This window comes from Lepidochelys kempii, chromosome 20 (genome assembly GCF_965140265.1).
Source record: "Lepidochelys kempii isolate rLepKem1 chromosome 20, rLepKem1.hap2, whole genome shotgun sequence".
NCBI lineage: Eukaryota > Metazoa > Chordata > Testudines > Cheloniidae > Lepidochelys > Lepidochelys kempii.
The window spans coordinates 1,814,336-1,829,355 of NC_133275.1; the positions used below are offsets into that span (position 1 = coordinate 1,814,336).

At 63.0% G+C, this 15,020-nt stretch overlaps 1 protein-coding gene across 1 annotated transcript; it reads right to left on the minus strand.

The window, feature by feature from the left end:
- Positions 1-289: 289 nt before the first annotated feature.
- Positions 290-12,404, minus strand: DHH (desert hedgehog signaling molecule). Its single transcript, XM_073318629.1, has 3 exons — positions 10,995-12,404; positions 3,157-3,418; positions 290-1,183 (listed from the first exon to the last, which is right to left on the minus strand). The coding sequence occupies exons 1-3, from the start codon at positions 11,301-11,303 to the stop codon at positions 495-497; spliced, it is 1,260 nt and encodes a 419-aa protein (XP_073174730.1). The 5' UTR covers positions 11,304-12,404; the 3' UTR covers positions 290-494.
- Positions 12,405-15,020: the final 2,616 nt, after the last annotated feature.

Sequence of the window (15,020 nt, forward strand, 5' to 3'; positions counted from 1 at the left end):
GCGTGAACACCCCCTGGGACGCTGTAACAAGGAACCCAGTACCCCCTCGCCCCCCCGTCGGCGTGAACACCCCCTGGGACGCTGTGACAAGGAACCCAGTACCCCCTCGCCCCCCCCGTCGGCGTGAACACCCCCTGGGACGCTGTGACAAGGAACCCAGTACCCCCTCGCCCCCCCCGTCGGCGTGAACACCCCCTGGGACGCTGTGACAAGGAACCCAGTACCCCCTCGCCCCCCCCGTCGGCGTGAACACCCCCTGGGACGCTGTGACAAGGAACCCAGTACCCCCTCGCCCCCCCGTCGGCGTGAACACCCCCTGGGACGCTGTAACAAGGAACCCAGTACCCCCTCGCTCCCCTGCTGGGGGCCCGGGTTCCCATCCCCTCCCTGCCCCCAAGGCTTGCAGGGATCCCAAGGCACTTGCAGTAAAGCTTGGAAGCCACTCGGGGCCCAGGGCCTCCTGCTTCCCGTTTGTTCCATCAACTTTGTCCGAGTCACTGACTGTAACGCGGCCGCTCGGCCTGGAGGGAGTCCTGGCCCAGCGCCCCCCACGCCAACTGGTAGAGCAGCCGCGAGTACCAGTGCAGGCCCGTCTCCGGCACACTGCAGTTCTTGCCCTCGCCACTCAGGGGCAGCAGTGAGAGGAGGCCGTGGAGGAGCCGGAGTGGGGCGAAGGCGCGGTGGGCCCAGTGGTGGTTCTCCAGGACGGCGTAGCAGGAGGCTAGCACCCCGTTGACCAGGAGAGTCCCATGTGACGTCAGCGGGGCGAACACCCCCATGCCCTCCTCCCGCGACACCCGCAGCACCCGGACCGGCTGCAGCCCGCGTCCACCAGCGTGGTGGGCCAGCACCGAGTCACCCGCCCGCACCCGCCTGGCGAAGATGGGCACAAAGCTGGCCGTGCCGTTGGCTGGGGCCTGGGCAGCGAACACCAGGTGGGAGGGCGTGAGCAGCAGCCGGTGGGCAGGGCTCTCCGTCTCGATGGCCACGAAGGACACACGCCGGCGCAGGTCGCGGTCCAGGAAAAGCAGCACCTCGGTGGGGACCACCTGGCCGCTCGGGTCCACGGCCAGCACCCAGTCACCACGGCGCAGCTCCGACAGCCCCTTCCGCTCGCCGCTCCGCAGCATCACCATGGCGTGGCCCGGGAAGCAGCCGCCGGCCCGGCTGGCCAGGGAGTTCTCTGCGGAAAGACAGAGGGTCCTGTCAGCACGGTGGCACGCGTGGGCCAGAAAACACCGCGATGGAGGTACAGAGCGGGCGGGCAGGCGTGGGGGATATTTGCACCCGCCTCGCTCCTACGGTGCCAGCCCTCCCCCGAGCAGAGGTGGTGGACCAGGTGAAAACAGGGCTAGCACCTGGGCAGTTTAAATCCAGCACAAGGCCTGGCTCACATGCACTGGAGCAGAGAGACTAGTGCCCGGCACAGACAGACCCGGGCTTGTGAGGCCTGCCCGTGCCCGCACCGGGGCTGAGCAGCTCCTGAGAAGCGCCGCGGGCTCTCGGCCGCCAGCGAAGGCAGCGGGAGCCGTGGGCAACTCCTGTGTCTGGAGCCTCTTCGTTCTGCCGTCTGGCTTGGCCATGGTTCTAGGGAGGGGAAGAGCTCGCACCTGACGGGCTCAACCTAGAAACAAACCAACAGGGCCCGGTGCTTGGGAAGGCCCCGTTTACCAGGGGACTTCAAGAGGGATCCTGAGAGACAGCTTCTTTTCCCCTCCCACCTGAAAGTGCTATTGCCTGGTGAGGAATCCTAGAGACGTACCCACCTCCCCCAGCTCTGTCACTGGGAGGTTAAACCCAATGGGCCTGATTGTGCTGCCCCTTGGGGGTGTTGGCCACACCGGTGCACAACCCTCCCCTGTGAGCTGCTGCTCTTTCACCCCCACTTTGCATCAGCAGAGCCAACAATGCAAGGTGCAGAGAATCAGGCCCCAAACCACAGCCCCTGGTTACGTAGGCCCTGCGGGATTTTGTCTGCTGCCTGCAGGGAGCACAGGTGAACTGGACAGTGAGTGTGGAAAGATACTATAGATCTGACAAAGAGAGGGGCGGTTTGAACTGCGCTTCGACGTGAAGCAAACACAAACTAGCTCTCAAGAGACACGGCATGTGTTTACAACAACAACAGGCAGGACACAGCACACAGAGTCTCTCTACGCATGTCACTAACCACACAGGAAATCATTCACACTCAAACCGAGTCTTCGAATCTTGAGGACTCTCCAGCGCTGTCATGCTTTGTTTTACTGCTCACCCCGGGCTGGCTCGGGGACAAGGACTAGCCTGGCCAGGTTCACTTATTGTTTCTTCTCAGTTTGGCTTGTGCACCAGTGCACACCCGGGGCTTTCTGGGGCTGCTGGAAGGGGTGTGGGAGGGAAGATGGGATTTTTAAAAAAATATTCTTAGCTAGTATTACTAATTATTTAGTTAGTAATTAGCAGTTAGTTAGTATTACTACAACAATTACTAACTAAGAACCCTCTCTGCACTGCATTTCTTTTCAAAAACCGTAAGAACAATTCTCTTCATGTTAGATTTTTGTGAAATCCTTAATGCTAACGGGGTGAGTAAGGAATTCTGCTGCTACCATTATGGCAGTGCCAAGAAGCACCCCAAAAATCGGGGCCCCGCTGTGCCAGGAGCTGCACAGCACTACCATGAGAGGCGGGGCTTGCTCCAAAGAGCTGACAGTCTGTAAAGGCAACAGGTGGGAGGGGAAGCTGAGGCATGGACCTGGGAAGAGACTCATCCAAGGTCATAAAGCAGGTCATTGGCAGAGATGGGACTAGAACCCAGGAGTCCACAGTCCCAGCCTAGTGCTCTGCCCACCAGGGGTATTGGGCGGGGGCATAAAAGCAATCGAGAGGGTCGTGAGGTGTTGAAAATTTTATTTCAGATGAAGGCAAAGAAAATCTGTCCCCTCCCGCTCCCCACACACTCTCCGGCGCTGCTTCCCACTCTCAGAACACCCCCCTTGAGCAATCACACAGCTGAGAATCAGTGACACATTTTGTACTCTTCCACGTGAACAGAAGCAAACTTCTGAATTCAAACAAGGAGTGGCCAACCTGAAGAAGTCAAGGAACACATGCCACCCGGCACGGTGGCAAAGCCAGGGTCTCTATCCCCCACGTCATCACCCTGCTTCCCGTTACCTGCTTTCACCGACACATGGATGTGGGCCTTGGACTCGTAGTAGACCCAGTCAAAGCCAGCCTCCACGGCAAGGCGCGCCAGCATGCCGTACTTCTCCCTGTCCCGGTCAGACGTGGTGATGTCCAGCGCCCGCCCCTCGTAGTGCAGCGAGTCGGGCAGGTGATGCCCATCTTCGTCCCAGCCTTCTGTCACCCGCAGCTTCACGCCGGGCCACATGTTCATCACAGCGATGGCCAGCGCATTCACACGGTCCTTGCAGCGCTGGCAAGGGAGAGCATGAACATAAGTACATAAGAACGCCCAGACTGGGTCAGACCATGGGTCCATCTAGCCCAGTATCCTGTCTGCCAACAGTGGCCAGTGCCAGGTGCCCCAGAGGGAATGAACAGAACAGGGAATCACCAGGTGATCCATCCCCTGTCACCCATTCCCAGCTCCTGGCAAACAGAGGCTAGGGACACCATCCCTGCCCATCTTGGCTAAAAGCCACTGATGGACCTATCCTCCATGAATTTATCTAGTTCTTTTTAGAACCCTGTTATAGTCTTGGCCTTCACAACATCCTCTGGCAAGGAGTTCCACAGGTTGACAGTATGTTGTGTAAAAAAAATACTTCCTTTGGTTCATTTTAAACCTGCTGCCTATTCATTTCATATGGTGACCCCTAGTTCTTGTATTATGAGAAGGAGTAAATACCACTTATTTACTTTCTCCCCACCAGTCATGATTTTATAGACCTCTATCACATCCCCCCTTAGTCGTCACTTTTCCAAGCTGAGAAGTCCCAGTCTGATTAATCGCTCCTCACACATTAACCCTTACTGCTCCGGGGGCGCGGGGGATGCAGTGGGGCAGACGGAAGGGAGCTGCATTACAGGAAGAGAATGCACAGCTTGCCGGGGGCTGCAAGGAGAGGGGACCCTGACATCAGAGCAGGAACGGTCAGACAGGGGTTCTCAAACTTTTGTACTGGTGACCCCTTTCACACAGCTAGCCTCTGAGTGTGACCCCCCCTTATAAATTAAAAACACGTTTTTATATGTTTAACACCATTATGAATGCTGGATGCAAAGCGGGGTTTGGGGTGGAGGTTGACAGCTCGCAACCCCCTGTGTAATAACCTCGTGACCCCCTGATGGGTCCCGACCCCCAGTTTGAGATTTGTGCTAAGAGATTTGGACAGCCCTGCCCTGCCCTGGGGTGCTGCGGGGGGCACCCAGATGAAGGAGATGCTGCTGCATGGGGCAGAGGCCAGGCCATTTTCATTGACAGGGACAGCGAGTGGCAAGACAGGGGAGGGCAAAGGCAGCAGCATCCCCATGGTCCCACAGCTTTGCGGGTTCACAAGCCTAATTCCTTCTCCCGCCTGGCGCACGTATGCCCTGGAAAGCCAGGCAGTGCCACCGGGCGCGGGGGCAGGGTTTCAGAGGCATTTCAGCCGAGCCGGGGGCACTGTCATGCCGGGCCCTGCACAGACACTGAGACCCACAGCAGCTCACCGGCGAGGGCCTGGTCTCCAGTACGAAATGAATGGTGCGCTCAGCGCCAGGAGACCCGCCCGACTCCCCGGCTCGGCAGACCAGGGTTGCCCGGAGCCAGCCTGGGCGAAGGGCACACCTGTCTCTGCAGCACAGCAAAGGCCTATGGACCAGGCGGACGCAGGTGGGCAGGGAATAAGCCCACAGAGGGGAAGGGACGTTGCCGTGGGGCAGCAGCACTGCCAGGGATAGAACCATCCGGCCAGTGCCCTACCCCCCGAGTCAGTCTGGCTCCCCGAGCTCCTGCGTGGGACAAAAGTCAGGGGGGGCTGTGGTGACCCCCCCACCCCAATTCTGAGCTCTCCAGTGAGACCGGGGGGGGTGACCGGGGGGGCGTTTTTCCAGGCCCTGGCTTGTCATCAGAAGCTGGCAACCAAATCCCCTGGGCAGGGACCCCGGCGGGCACAGACGGCCCCACAGAGCCATGCTGGGGATGGGGCCACCCGGGGACGGGACATGCCTGGGTCTGGCTGAAGAACCAAAGCTGAGGGGGTGGGGAGAGAGAATAAAGATTAAACTGGGTCTGTCTGCCCCCACCCGGCCCAAACCAGAGCTCACCAGCTCCCCACAGAAATACACAGACCAGCTCCTTAATGGGTGATTCATTAACTCGGGTCAGACCCAGAGGGAATGGCTAATCCGTGTTTCAGGAGCATCAGACTTGTTTGAGGTTGAGCCAGGCTGGGCAGGGGGCGGGCGGGAACCCGAACTCCTGGGTCCTATCCCTGGCTCTGGAATTGTCCCCCTCTGTGACCTTGTGCCAGTCACTCCCCTTTTCAGGGGCCGTGGGGATAGCCAAGCTTCCCTGCCTTTGCAAAGCAATGAAACTCTTGATTGAAAGGTGATAGATTCATCCATCCTGCTGCAGACCCATGTACACTTTGCCCTCAAACAATTTCCAGGTTGTTTATCTGTTATACCATTCCTCCCGCACAGAACTGCAGCCACCTCTGGGGCGAGGTGGAGCAGCTCTGTATAACACCAGCGCTGCAGAGCAGATTGTTTTAAAAACAGTGCATGAAAATCAGAATCCCGCCGAGTCTCTCCCGATGCGGGATTGCAACAACTGGCAAGAAGAGGCAGAGCCTGAAATAAGCTCAGCGAGGAGAGGCAAAGGGAAAGGCTGGAGTGGCAGCTAACATCCCGAGTCTCAGCCCATACTGCCTCTTCTCTTCACCCCCAGTGCTCCCCCAGATCTGTCCCCCCCAGCATCATTAACTGTCTCCTGCAGCTTTCACTCCTGGCAGCCACTTTCCTTCCTTCTTCCTTCCCTCCTCCTGGGCTCCTGCCACTGACCCCTTCAGCGCTGAGCGACCTGTGGCTGCAGCCCACCCCGGCTCAGGCCTAGGAAAAGTGGGGGGAAGTCCAGCAGCCGGATAGCAGAACTGGGGCCTTGGGGGCAGGCAGGGTGGGCGGGGAGCCGTGAGGGGAAGGAACGAGAGAGGGGCAGACGGAGAGATGGCGGGGGGGCATGGGTGGCATTTAAACCAACTGGAAAGGGAACAAAGTCAGATTGATGGCGTGCCGGGGAGGAGGGAAGGGCCGGAGCAGGAATGTGCCGCGCTTCTCTCCCCTCACAGCACAATAGCTGTTTTCCAGCCCGAGAATTACTTAACTCGGCGAGAATTTCAGATCCTCCGGTTCAACAGAGAAAGAACAGCAAAGTCATCAGCTTTGCCACAAAGGGCCCATTCAGCGGCCTTGCACCCCCCGGCCGGTGTCAGCAAGGGGGAAAGCGCACCGTGGGGGGGGGCAGCCACGGGACCCCACTCCCCGGCCAGTATCCCCCTCTGCAGGACTGCAGCAGCCAATGACCAGGATTGGGGCCCTGCAAGGGTGGGGGCTGGAGGGGTGGACAGGAGAGGCTGGTGTGCTGGCCACCAGGGGGTGTCGGGCTGGAGGGAGAGCAGAATATCCCCTGGCGGGGAGGAGTGCTTGGAGGTCTGGGGGGGGGCTCTTTTAGCTTGACTCACCCTCCCTGCATGCATCTAGGCTGGGGATCCCCCTGTCCCAGAGCATGTACTTTCCATAGGGGTGAACAGAGTGGCTGGGGGAAGCACTTTCTGGGGTACCCAGACCAGCCAAAGGATGGATGAACTCCCAGGCCCTGAACCCTAGTGGCCAGACACCCCATGAAAGTCAGGGTGCAGCAGCCAAATTTCAAGGTGGCTAATCCACTCAGCAGCACCACCAGCCACCACACTTCTAGCTGGATAATATTCACCCTAAACAGCTGCCACACTCCACCCCAGAGGAGGCTGCATCTCAGTGCTGGGCGAGTGGTCCCTTCTGCTGTGCGACTCTGGAACAGCTTCTGCGTGCTGCCCCAGAGGTGGCGGCATTTGAGTAGCGTGGGCGATGGGGTCTCTGCCAGGGTGATCTGCCACATGGCTGTGGAGTGGGGATAGCTGCCTTTCAAGTCCTCCCATAGGCCCCTGGGCTGCAGTTAGGGGTTGTTGAAAACTGGGTTCCTTCCATCCCCCTGAGATACCCCAATGCCCTGCCCAAGCACGAATACGATGCACTCCGCGTCCCTGCCCACAGCATGGCAGCCTCAGGGGGAAGCAGCCCAGAAGAAGGCAAGACAGGAACAAAGGGAAATCGTACCAGCTGGGAAGCTCCGGCTGGGAGAGGAGGTTTATCACTAAACGAATAATCAAATAAAGAAAAAAGTAACCACTTCGCTATAGCCTTGACATTATTCTCATACCAGGAGGGCGAGACTGGCGCGGCGGGCAGGGCAGCCGGGAGCATGGGAAGGAGGGAGAGGGACAGGCAGTGAAAAGAGCGAGAGTGGGAGAACAAGGGAAGGGGAAGAGCCAGGGAGCAGGGTGGATGGACAGAGAATGGAGACAGAGCCAAGCAGCCTGGACCAGGGGAGCCTGAGGCAGCCTCCTCCATCACCATGGCAACGGGATACGGGCATCCCCCTCGCTGCCCCAGCCTCCTAGGATGGGGAGACACAGAACTTCCCTCCTGCCAGCTCTCCCCGCCCGCCATTTGCCCCAGTGGGGGCATGGGACCCCATGACCTTCGCTTTCTATTCCGAGTCCCCCCACGCCCCCATGGCAGCCGGCCAAGCCCAGCTGCATGGCCATGGGAGCTCTGACCTGCAGAGGCAGCCGCAGGTCACCAGCTGCCTGGCTTCGAGGGCCAGAGGCTGCCAGGACCACGGTCCTGGAGCAGCTGAATAGGGGCATTTTCAGGCACCTCTGAGGCAGGGACGGGGAAACCAAGAGAAGCAGCAAGTGCTGCCGGGGCAGGGGAGTGACACCCCAACTGCAAAACCCCTCCGCGGGGGGAGTCTGGGCACTGCACAGACCCTGCCCAGCACAGCTCGCGCCCCAGTGACCTGCCAGTTCCCCCTCACCTGAGACTCTCAAAGCACAGTCCTGACGCCTCAGAGCAGCCCTGGGATATAGGTACCATGGTATCCCCATTTCAGAGCTGGGGAAACTGAGGCACAGAGCAGGGCAGGAACTAGCCAGTGAGTCCAGGCTGCAGGCAGAGATAGAAGCCAGCCATTATTAATGACCTGGAAGAGGGGCTGAGCAGGGGGTGAGGGAGGACACCACGTTACTGAGGTTAGTGAAGACCGTGAGGAACTCGAGAGGGACCCTCAACCTGGGCCTGGCCCACAGGGGGTGGATCACTTGCTAATTCCCTGTTCTGTTCACTCCCTCTGAAGCACCTGGCACCGGGGCTGATACGCTGAGGATCGCCACAGTGCAAACCCCAAGGATGGAGCTGAATCGGTCAGGCGAGGAGCGGCGGTAGCAGACAAACGCGCCCAGGAAGAGGGACTTCGGGTTTTTCCAATTTTAGTGTCTATGGCTCTCCATCTACTAGACCCCACTCCCCTCCCACTGCTCCAAATGGAACCCAGGAGTCCCAGCTCCCATGGCAACCAGCACTGGACACATCCCATCAACCTCCCGATCCTGGTTTGCTAAGGCTTGAATAGTCCAGCGTCCTGATTCCTTCCTGGGAGGGAAGGGCCCACCCCAGAGTGTGGCCCCCTCAGTGAACACAGATTCCCCTCCTCACCCCAGCGCTGCAGCATGAGCGGCAGGAAACACCCACCCCGGCGCTCCAGGTTCCCGGCGCTCTGCATGCACCCCCACGCCCCATTGTCTCTCCTCCGGGACAGCCAGCTCATTCTCCTCCCAGAGCCGGCGCGCCCACCACCCTGTGCCATCCAGACCCAGTCTGGCTGCCAGCCTCCCCCCTCGCCCAGGCAACGGGCATCGGGTGACTCAGCACAAGGAAATGAATCCGCGATGCAGTCAGCATGCCCACCCACGGACACACGAGAGGCAGAAATGTCACCGGCTCGCACAGCCCGGGAGCCAGAGTTCCCCTGGCACCACTGGGACCTGGCATTGGCCACCCTGGGGGCGGTTACATCAACTATCATGACTAAGGGGCATGGCACGACCATGTCGCCCTCTCTGGGGCACAGCCTGGCCCTGGGGCACCTCCTGCCCCCAGAAGGGCCTGCACCTCCTCCGCCAGGGTGCCCGGGGGGCTTCCGGCACAGCTGCAGCCCCTCCGTCATATTACATTGCTCATCGCCAGGCCCCTGTCACTGCAATGGGGTCAGTCCCGGTGGGTGGGGCTGATGGAACAGCTAGCCAGTCCTGGCCCATCTACTTCTATGTGTTGCTAGCACCATGTTCACCCATGGAACTCACTGCCCCAGGATGGTTCAGATGCAGAAAGCGCACTCAGCTGTGCTGGGATCTGAAACTCTGCTTTGTACATGTTTCAACCCTGGAGCCTTCAGCCCCCAGGCAGCCACTCCCTAGCTAACAGACCTGTTAGGGGCCCTGTTCCAGCCATGCAAGGGACTTATCTGCCCCCCGTTGTCCTAGTGTCCCAGCACCTCTCTAGTCACATCTTTATCCTCACAACCCTCCTGGGCGGCAGGGCAGGACCATTATCCCCATTGGTGCAGTGGAGAAACTGAGGCACAGAAAGCCACATGACTGGCTTGTGTTCATACAGTCTGTGGAAGAGCTGCGACCGGACCCCGGGCCTCCCAGGGCCAAGCCACTGGGCCAGCCGTCTCCTCGTAACCTGTGCAACAAACCAGAGCAACACAGAAGCCCACAGTGAATGTCCCCAGGGCTGGGTCAGTCTCCCCAAAAGGTCTCACAAACCACTTCATGTTCATTTTTCTCACTTCGTTTCTGCTCCAATGGGTCGCTGGGGAGCCTGGGGGGTCTGGGATGGAATCTCTGCACCCCACATAGACAGAGGGGTCTGCCCCTGTTTGCTCAGCCCTGCATCAGGCCCTGGGTGGAGACCGGGCAAGGGCCACAGGGTGCAGGGCTGGGAGCCCCTATGCTTGTGTCTAGCACAGATGCCCCATATCACCTGAGCCCAGGCACCTGCCTCAGTGTCCCTGTCTGTGAAATGGGGGAGTCTGTAGGAGCTAGGCTCTGAGGAGGTGGAAACGCTGAATTGGAGCCGGCCAGGTGCTTTCAGAGCCCGGGATGCTCCAAGGCATCAAGGTCCGAGGCGGCTCCCGGGGCTGGGGCAGGGCAGAGCAGCGATTCCATAGAATGGCCGGAAGGGCCCCCAGCCTGAGCGCCCCCTTCGCCCCCCAACAGCTGGACCCTTCCCCGGAGCCTCCAGCGCTCCTTGCTGCTGAGGGGGTTCCCAGCCCTCCGAGTTGGGGCTGGAACACCCGGGGAGGGGGTGCAGAGTCCGGGGGTGCAGAGTCGGGGGGGTGCAGAGTCGGGGGGGTGCAGAGCCGGGGGGCCGGCGGGGGGTGCAGAGTCGGGGGGTGCAAGGGACGGGGGCCGCCAGACCAGCTCCACGCAGCCGCTGGGAGTTCAAAACCCAGCCAAACCCCCGAGCGAAGGGGCAGCAAATCGCCGGGGGGTTCAGGGAAGCCCGCTCCGGTCTGGGAACAAGCTGCAGGCGGGTCCAGGCCGGTCACCCCCGACTCGGGGGACGGACTGGGAACAGCCCCCTCCACCCCCCCGGGAGGGGCGGTGGGGGTCCAGCCGCTCGGGATCCAGCTCCAAAGGTCTCGCTGCCGGGCAGCCCCCCGGAGAGCGACCCCGGTCTCCCAATTCGCTCCCCCTTGTACCTGGACGGCTCCGGCCCCTGGACTCGCCCTGCAAAGCACCCGGGCCCCGGGCCCCAGCCGCGCCAGGGACAAGCCGCCAGGGGCCGGGTTAATGGGTAACGGGGAGCGGGGAGGGGGGCAAAGCACCCGGCTTAGCGAGGGCGGGACCAGCCCCAGGAGCGGGGCGCCCCCGGGGGTCCCCGGGCCGGGCGCCCCTTACCTGGCTCATGAGCCGGTCGGCCCCCGTGTTCTCCTCGTCCTTGAAGATGATGTCGGGGTTGTAGTTGGGCACCAGGTCCCTGAAGCGCTCGGCGCGGCGCCCCAGCCGGCCCTCGGCCCGCCCGCTCGCAGCCAGGGTCTGCTCCGGCACGCTGGGCACGAATTGCTTGTAGCGCAGCGGGACCAGGTGTCTCCGGGCCTGTCGCCTGCGCCCCGGCGGGCCCCGGCCCGGCCCGCAGCCCCGGCCCGGCGGCAGCAGGCAGCAGGCCAGGCAGAGCAGGCTGAGCGCCAGCGAGCCGTGCCAGGGCATCGCGGGGTCTGGCCGACGGCTCAGCTGCCTCCCGCGGCTCCGGGGTCCCGCATCGGTGCGGAGCCAGGTACCCCCGACCGCCCCGGGGCCCCCCCGGGCGCTGCCAGCCCGTAGCGCCCGGGGACCGCTCCTGGCACCGCTGCCCCTAGGGCCCGGGGACCCCTCCTGGCACCGCTGCCCTAGGGCCCGGGGACCCCTCCTGGCACCGCTGCCCTAGGGCCCGGGGACCGCTCCTGGCACCGCTGTCCCTAGGGCCCGGGGACCGCTCCTGGCACCGCTGCCCTAGGGCCCGGGGACCGCTCCTGGCACCGCTGCCCTAGGGCCCGGGGACCGCTCCTGGCACCGCTGCCCCTAGGGCCCGGGGACCGCTCCTGGCACCGCTGCCCTAGGGCCCGGGGACCGCTCCTGGCACCGCTGCCCCTAGGGCCCGGGGACCCCTCCTGGCACCGCTGCCCTAGGGCCCGGGGACCGCTCCTGGCACCGCTGCCCCTAGGGCCCGGGGACCCCTCCTGGCACCGCTGCCCTAGGGCCCGGGGACCCCTCCTGGCACCGCTGCCCCTAGGGCCCGGGGACCCCTCCTGGCACCGCTGCCCTAGGGCCCGGGGACCGCTCCTGGCACCGCCATGCCCAGGTACCCTGGGTGCTCGGCCGCGCCCTCTGCTGCGGGGACCCTTGGGTGCCAGCCGCGCGCCCCGGGCAACGTCCCCCTGCTGCTGCCAGGCACTGGGCAGCCCCGCCGGGTCTTTCGCTGCTGCTGCCCCTGCCAGGCTCCCGGCTCCGCCTTTAAGAGTCCGTCCCCCGGGAGCGGCGGCCACATCCCCCCGGTGCCGCCCCCGCGGAGCCCGAGCCAGCGGTCACTGGCGCGCCCTGCACCCAGCACCCAGCGCGCGTCCCCGCGTAACCTCTTCTTGTGCTCCCGCGCGTAACCCCCCTGGATCCTGCATGCGCGTCCTCGCGCACTGCCAGCCTCGGTGCACCTGAGCGCGCTCCCGCCCTTTCACCTGCGGCGCGCCCCACCTGGCCCCAGCGGGAACGCGGCTCTGCCCTTCTCCGAAGCGCGCTCCTGACAGGCGTCCTTACCCCTGTCACAGTGGGGCCCAGCGCACCCCCATTGCCGGCCCCGCAAGCCCTTATCGCACCCCACTCCCTGCACCCCCGAGTCTTCCACCCCCCACTGCACCCTCCTCCCCTTCTCAGCACCCCAGCCCATGCCCCCCCTTCCCTCTTCCCACCCCAGTGCGTTTCCTTCCCCCCTTCTCGCTCCCCAGGTCCCCAACCCCCCTTTGCACCTCGTCTCCTGCACCCCCTCCCCTCCGGAGCACAGTCCGCAGCAGGCTCCTACGGGTCAGTGTAAACCCACCTCTGGTCTCCCAGGGGTTGCCTGCACCCAGGGAGGGGGAGCTCGGGTGCCCCCATTGCAGGAGATCTAGCCCCCCCCCCCATCCCAGCCAGGAGGGTTAAAGGGCCTAATTCCCAGGGGGAAAGTGGCCTCCCCTACTGAGCTGGGGTCCCCCTCCCGCACAGGGCTATAGCCCCCCACGCCGGGGCCAGTCTCTCTCGTGCGGGGGGTGTCAGGTGAGAATTTAGCCTGGGAGCAGGGGGCCCTCAACCGCCGGCGCTCTCCTCTGGAGCCGCTGGCTCCGGCCACTGTTGGGAGACCCGGGGAGATGGGCCCTGGTCCGAGCCAGCCTGGCCTGCCCCAGGGCGTGTCCGTCTCCCCCGCACCCCGACATCCAGCACCTGCCTCGCCCGGCAGGCGTATTCCTGGCGGCGTCCTCACAGGCCATCCGACGCAGTGGGGATCCCCCCACGAAGGCTCACGCTCCAATACCCCCCTTAGTCTATCCGGTGCCACAGGACTGGAACTCCTGGAGACCCCAGGACAATCCTGGAGGGTTGGCAACCCTCCTCCCCCAGGGGGTCCCTGCTGGAGTCGTCGGCCAGGCCCCAGGAGCGGGGGAGGTGCAGCTTCCAGGGTGGGGGCCCCAAAAATTCAGCAGCCACTTTTGAAAACGGCAGATCCCCCCCCCGCGGGCGGGGGTCGGGGCTCCTCCTGCAGCATTTCCGGCTCTGGCCAGCAGAGGGCAGGCTCCTCTCATCCTAATTTGCCTTTTGTTGCAGTTCAGAGGACCCAAAGTTGAATAAATTCACCACCAAAGGGGAAGAGCCTAGAGCGACCTCTGCCCTCCCCTGGGCCGGGCACCCGGGCTCCCAGCCCCTGCCAGGGCACCCACGCTCCCAGCCGGACCTGTGCCCCAGGGCCCTCCCCCCTGCAGGTCCCCAGGGTCACTTGGGCGCCTACCAAGCAGGTTGGAGGTCCAAGGCCCGGTGGGGGGGGGGCCCAGCTCTGAGCAGGCTGAGCCAGCTCCCCCCAGTGCCGTAGCCCCCAGGTGGGAGACGCAGGCTGGGGCAGGTGCACCGAGCAGCGCCCACTGGCGGGTGGATCGGTGCCAGGCCGGGGCGGCTGGGAGAAGAGCATGTTCCAGGGAAGCCGGGCAGCCATGGCCACATTTCCTGCAATATACACCCAGCTTCCTGATCAGCCCCTGTAAAAACAGGAGCGGTTGGGCAGGGCAGGGAAGAGACAGCAAACTCCCAGCTGTGATAGCCAGGCCAGGCCGGTTCCCAGCCCCCTGCGGCCGCTCCCCCCATCCGGAGAGCCGGGGCAGGATGGGTGGGAAGGTTTGGCACTAGGGCAGTTTCCTCTGTGCTCGGAGTGACAAACACCCCATGAAACTTGGCTTGCGGCCGGAGGCATCGCTGCCCCCTCACACAACCTCCCCCCCCCCAATATAGGGTGTTGTGAAGGCAAAGGTTATGATGGGGTTCAAAAGAGAACTAGATCAGTTCCTGGAGGACAGGTCCATCATTGGCTATTAGCCAGGCTGGGCAGGGATGGTGGCCCTAGCTTCTGTTTGCCAGAGATTGGGAATGGGTGAGGGGATGGATCACTTGAGGATTCCCTGTTTTGTTCGTTCCCTCGGGAGCCCCGGCCCTGGCCCCTGTCGGCAGACAGGACCCTGGGCAGGATGGACCTTGGGTTTGACCCCCTCTGATGTTCAAAAGGCGCACGGGGCTAGGGACCCAAGAGGCCTATAGAGCAGACTGGAGCTGGGCTGAAAGGTGAACAAGTCATCGTCCATGGCACCCCTGGCTTCCTTCCCCCCTGCAGTCCTGACCCACAGCCCCCCTTGGTCTCCCTTCCCCCACAGCTCTGTTGCTGCCCCTCAATCCCAACCTAGAGCCCCAAAGCTCCCAGTGACAGATTGCCTGCCCCCCTTCTCAGCTAGCCTGGAGCTGCTGCTGGTGCTCTAGCCCAGCCTGGGCCCCCTCTGGCCCATAGAACCCTGCAGGGACTCTCTCTATGGGCAGGGGGGGGGGCAGGGAAAAGGGGCCCCTGAAAGCCAGGAGCCCACCCAGCAGCCCAGCCCGGGCCCCCTCTGGCCCATAGAACCCTGCAGGGACTCTCTCTATGGGCACGGGGGGGGGGGGCAGGGAAAAGGGGCCCCTGAAAGCCAGGAGCCCACCCAGCAGCCCAGCCCTCACCTTTGCGCTGACTCTGTTTCTGCTGCCTCGCCCAGGGCTGGGGGGAGGGTGGAAGAGGCTCGTTCGCTACAGCCAGGAAAATGGGTAATTATACCCAAAAGCAAAGGGGGAGTCAGACAGGGTGTGGCACCTTCCAGGCTGGGGTGGGGGGAGGAGGGAAGCTGTGAGTGT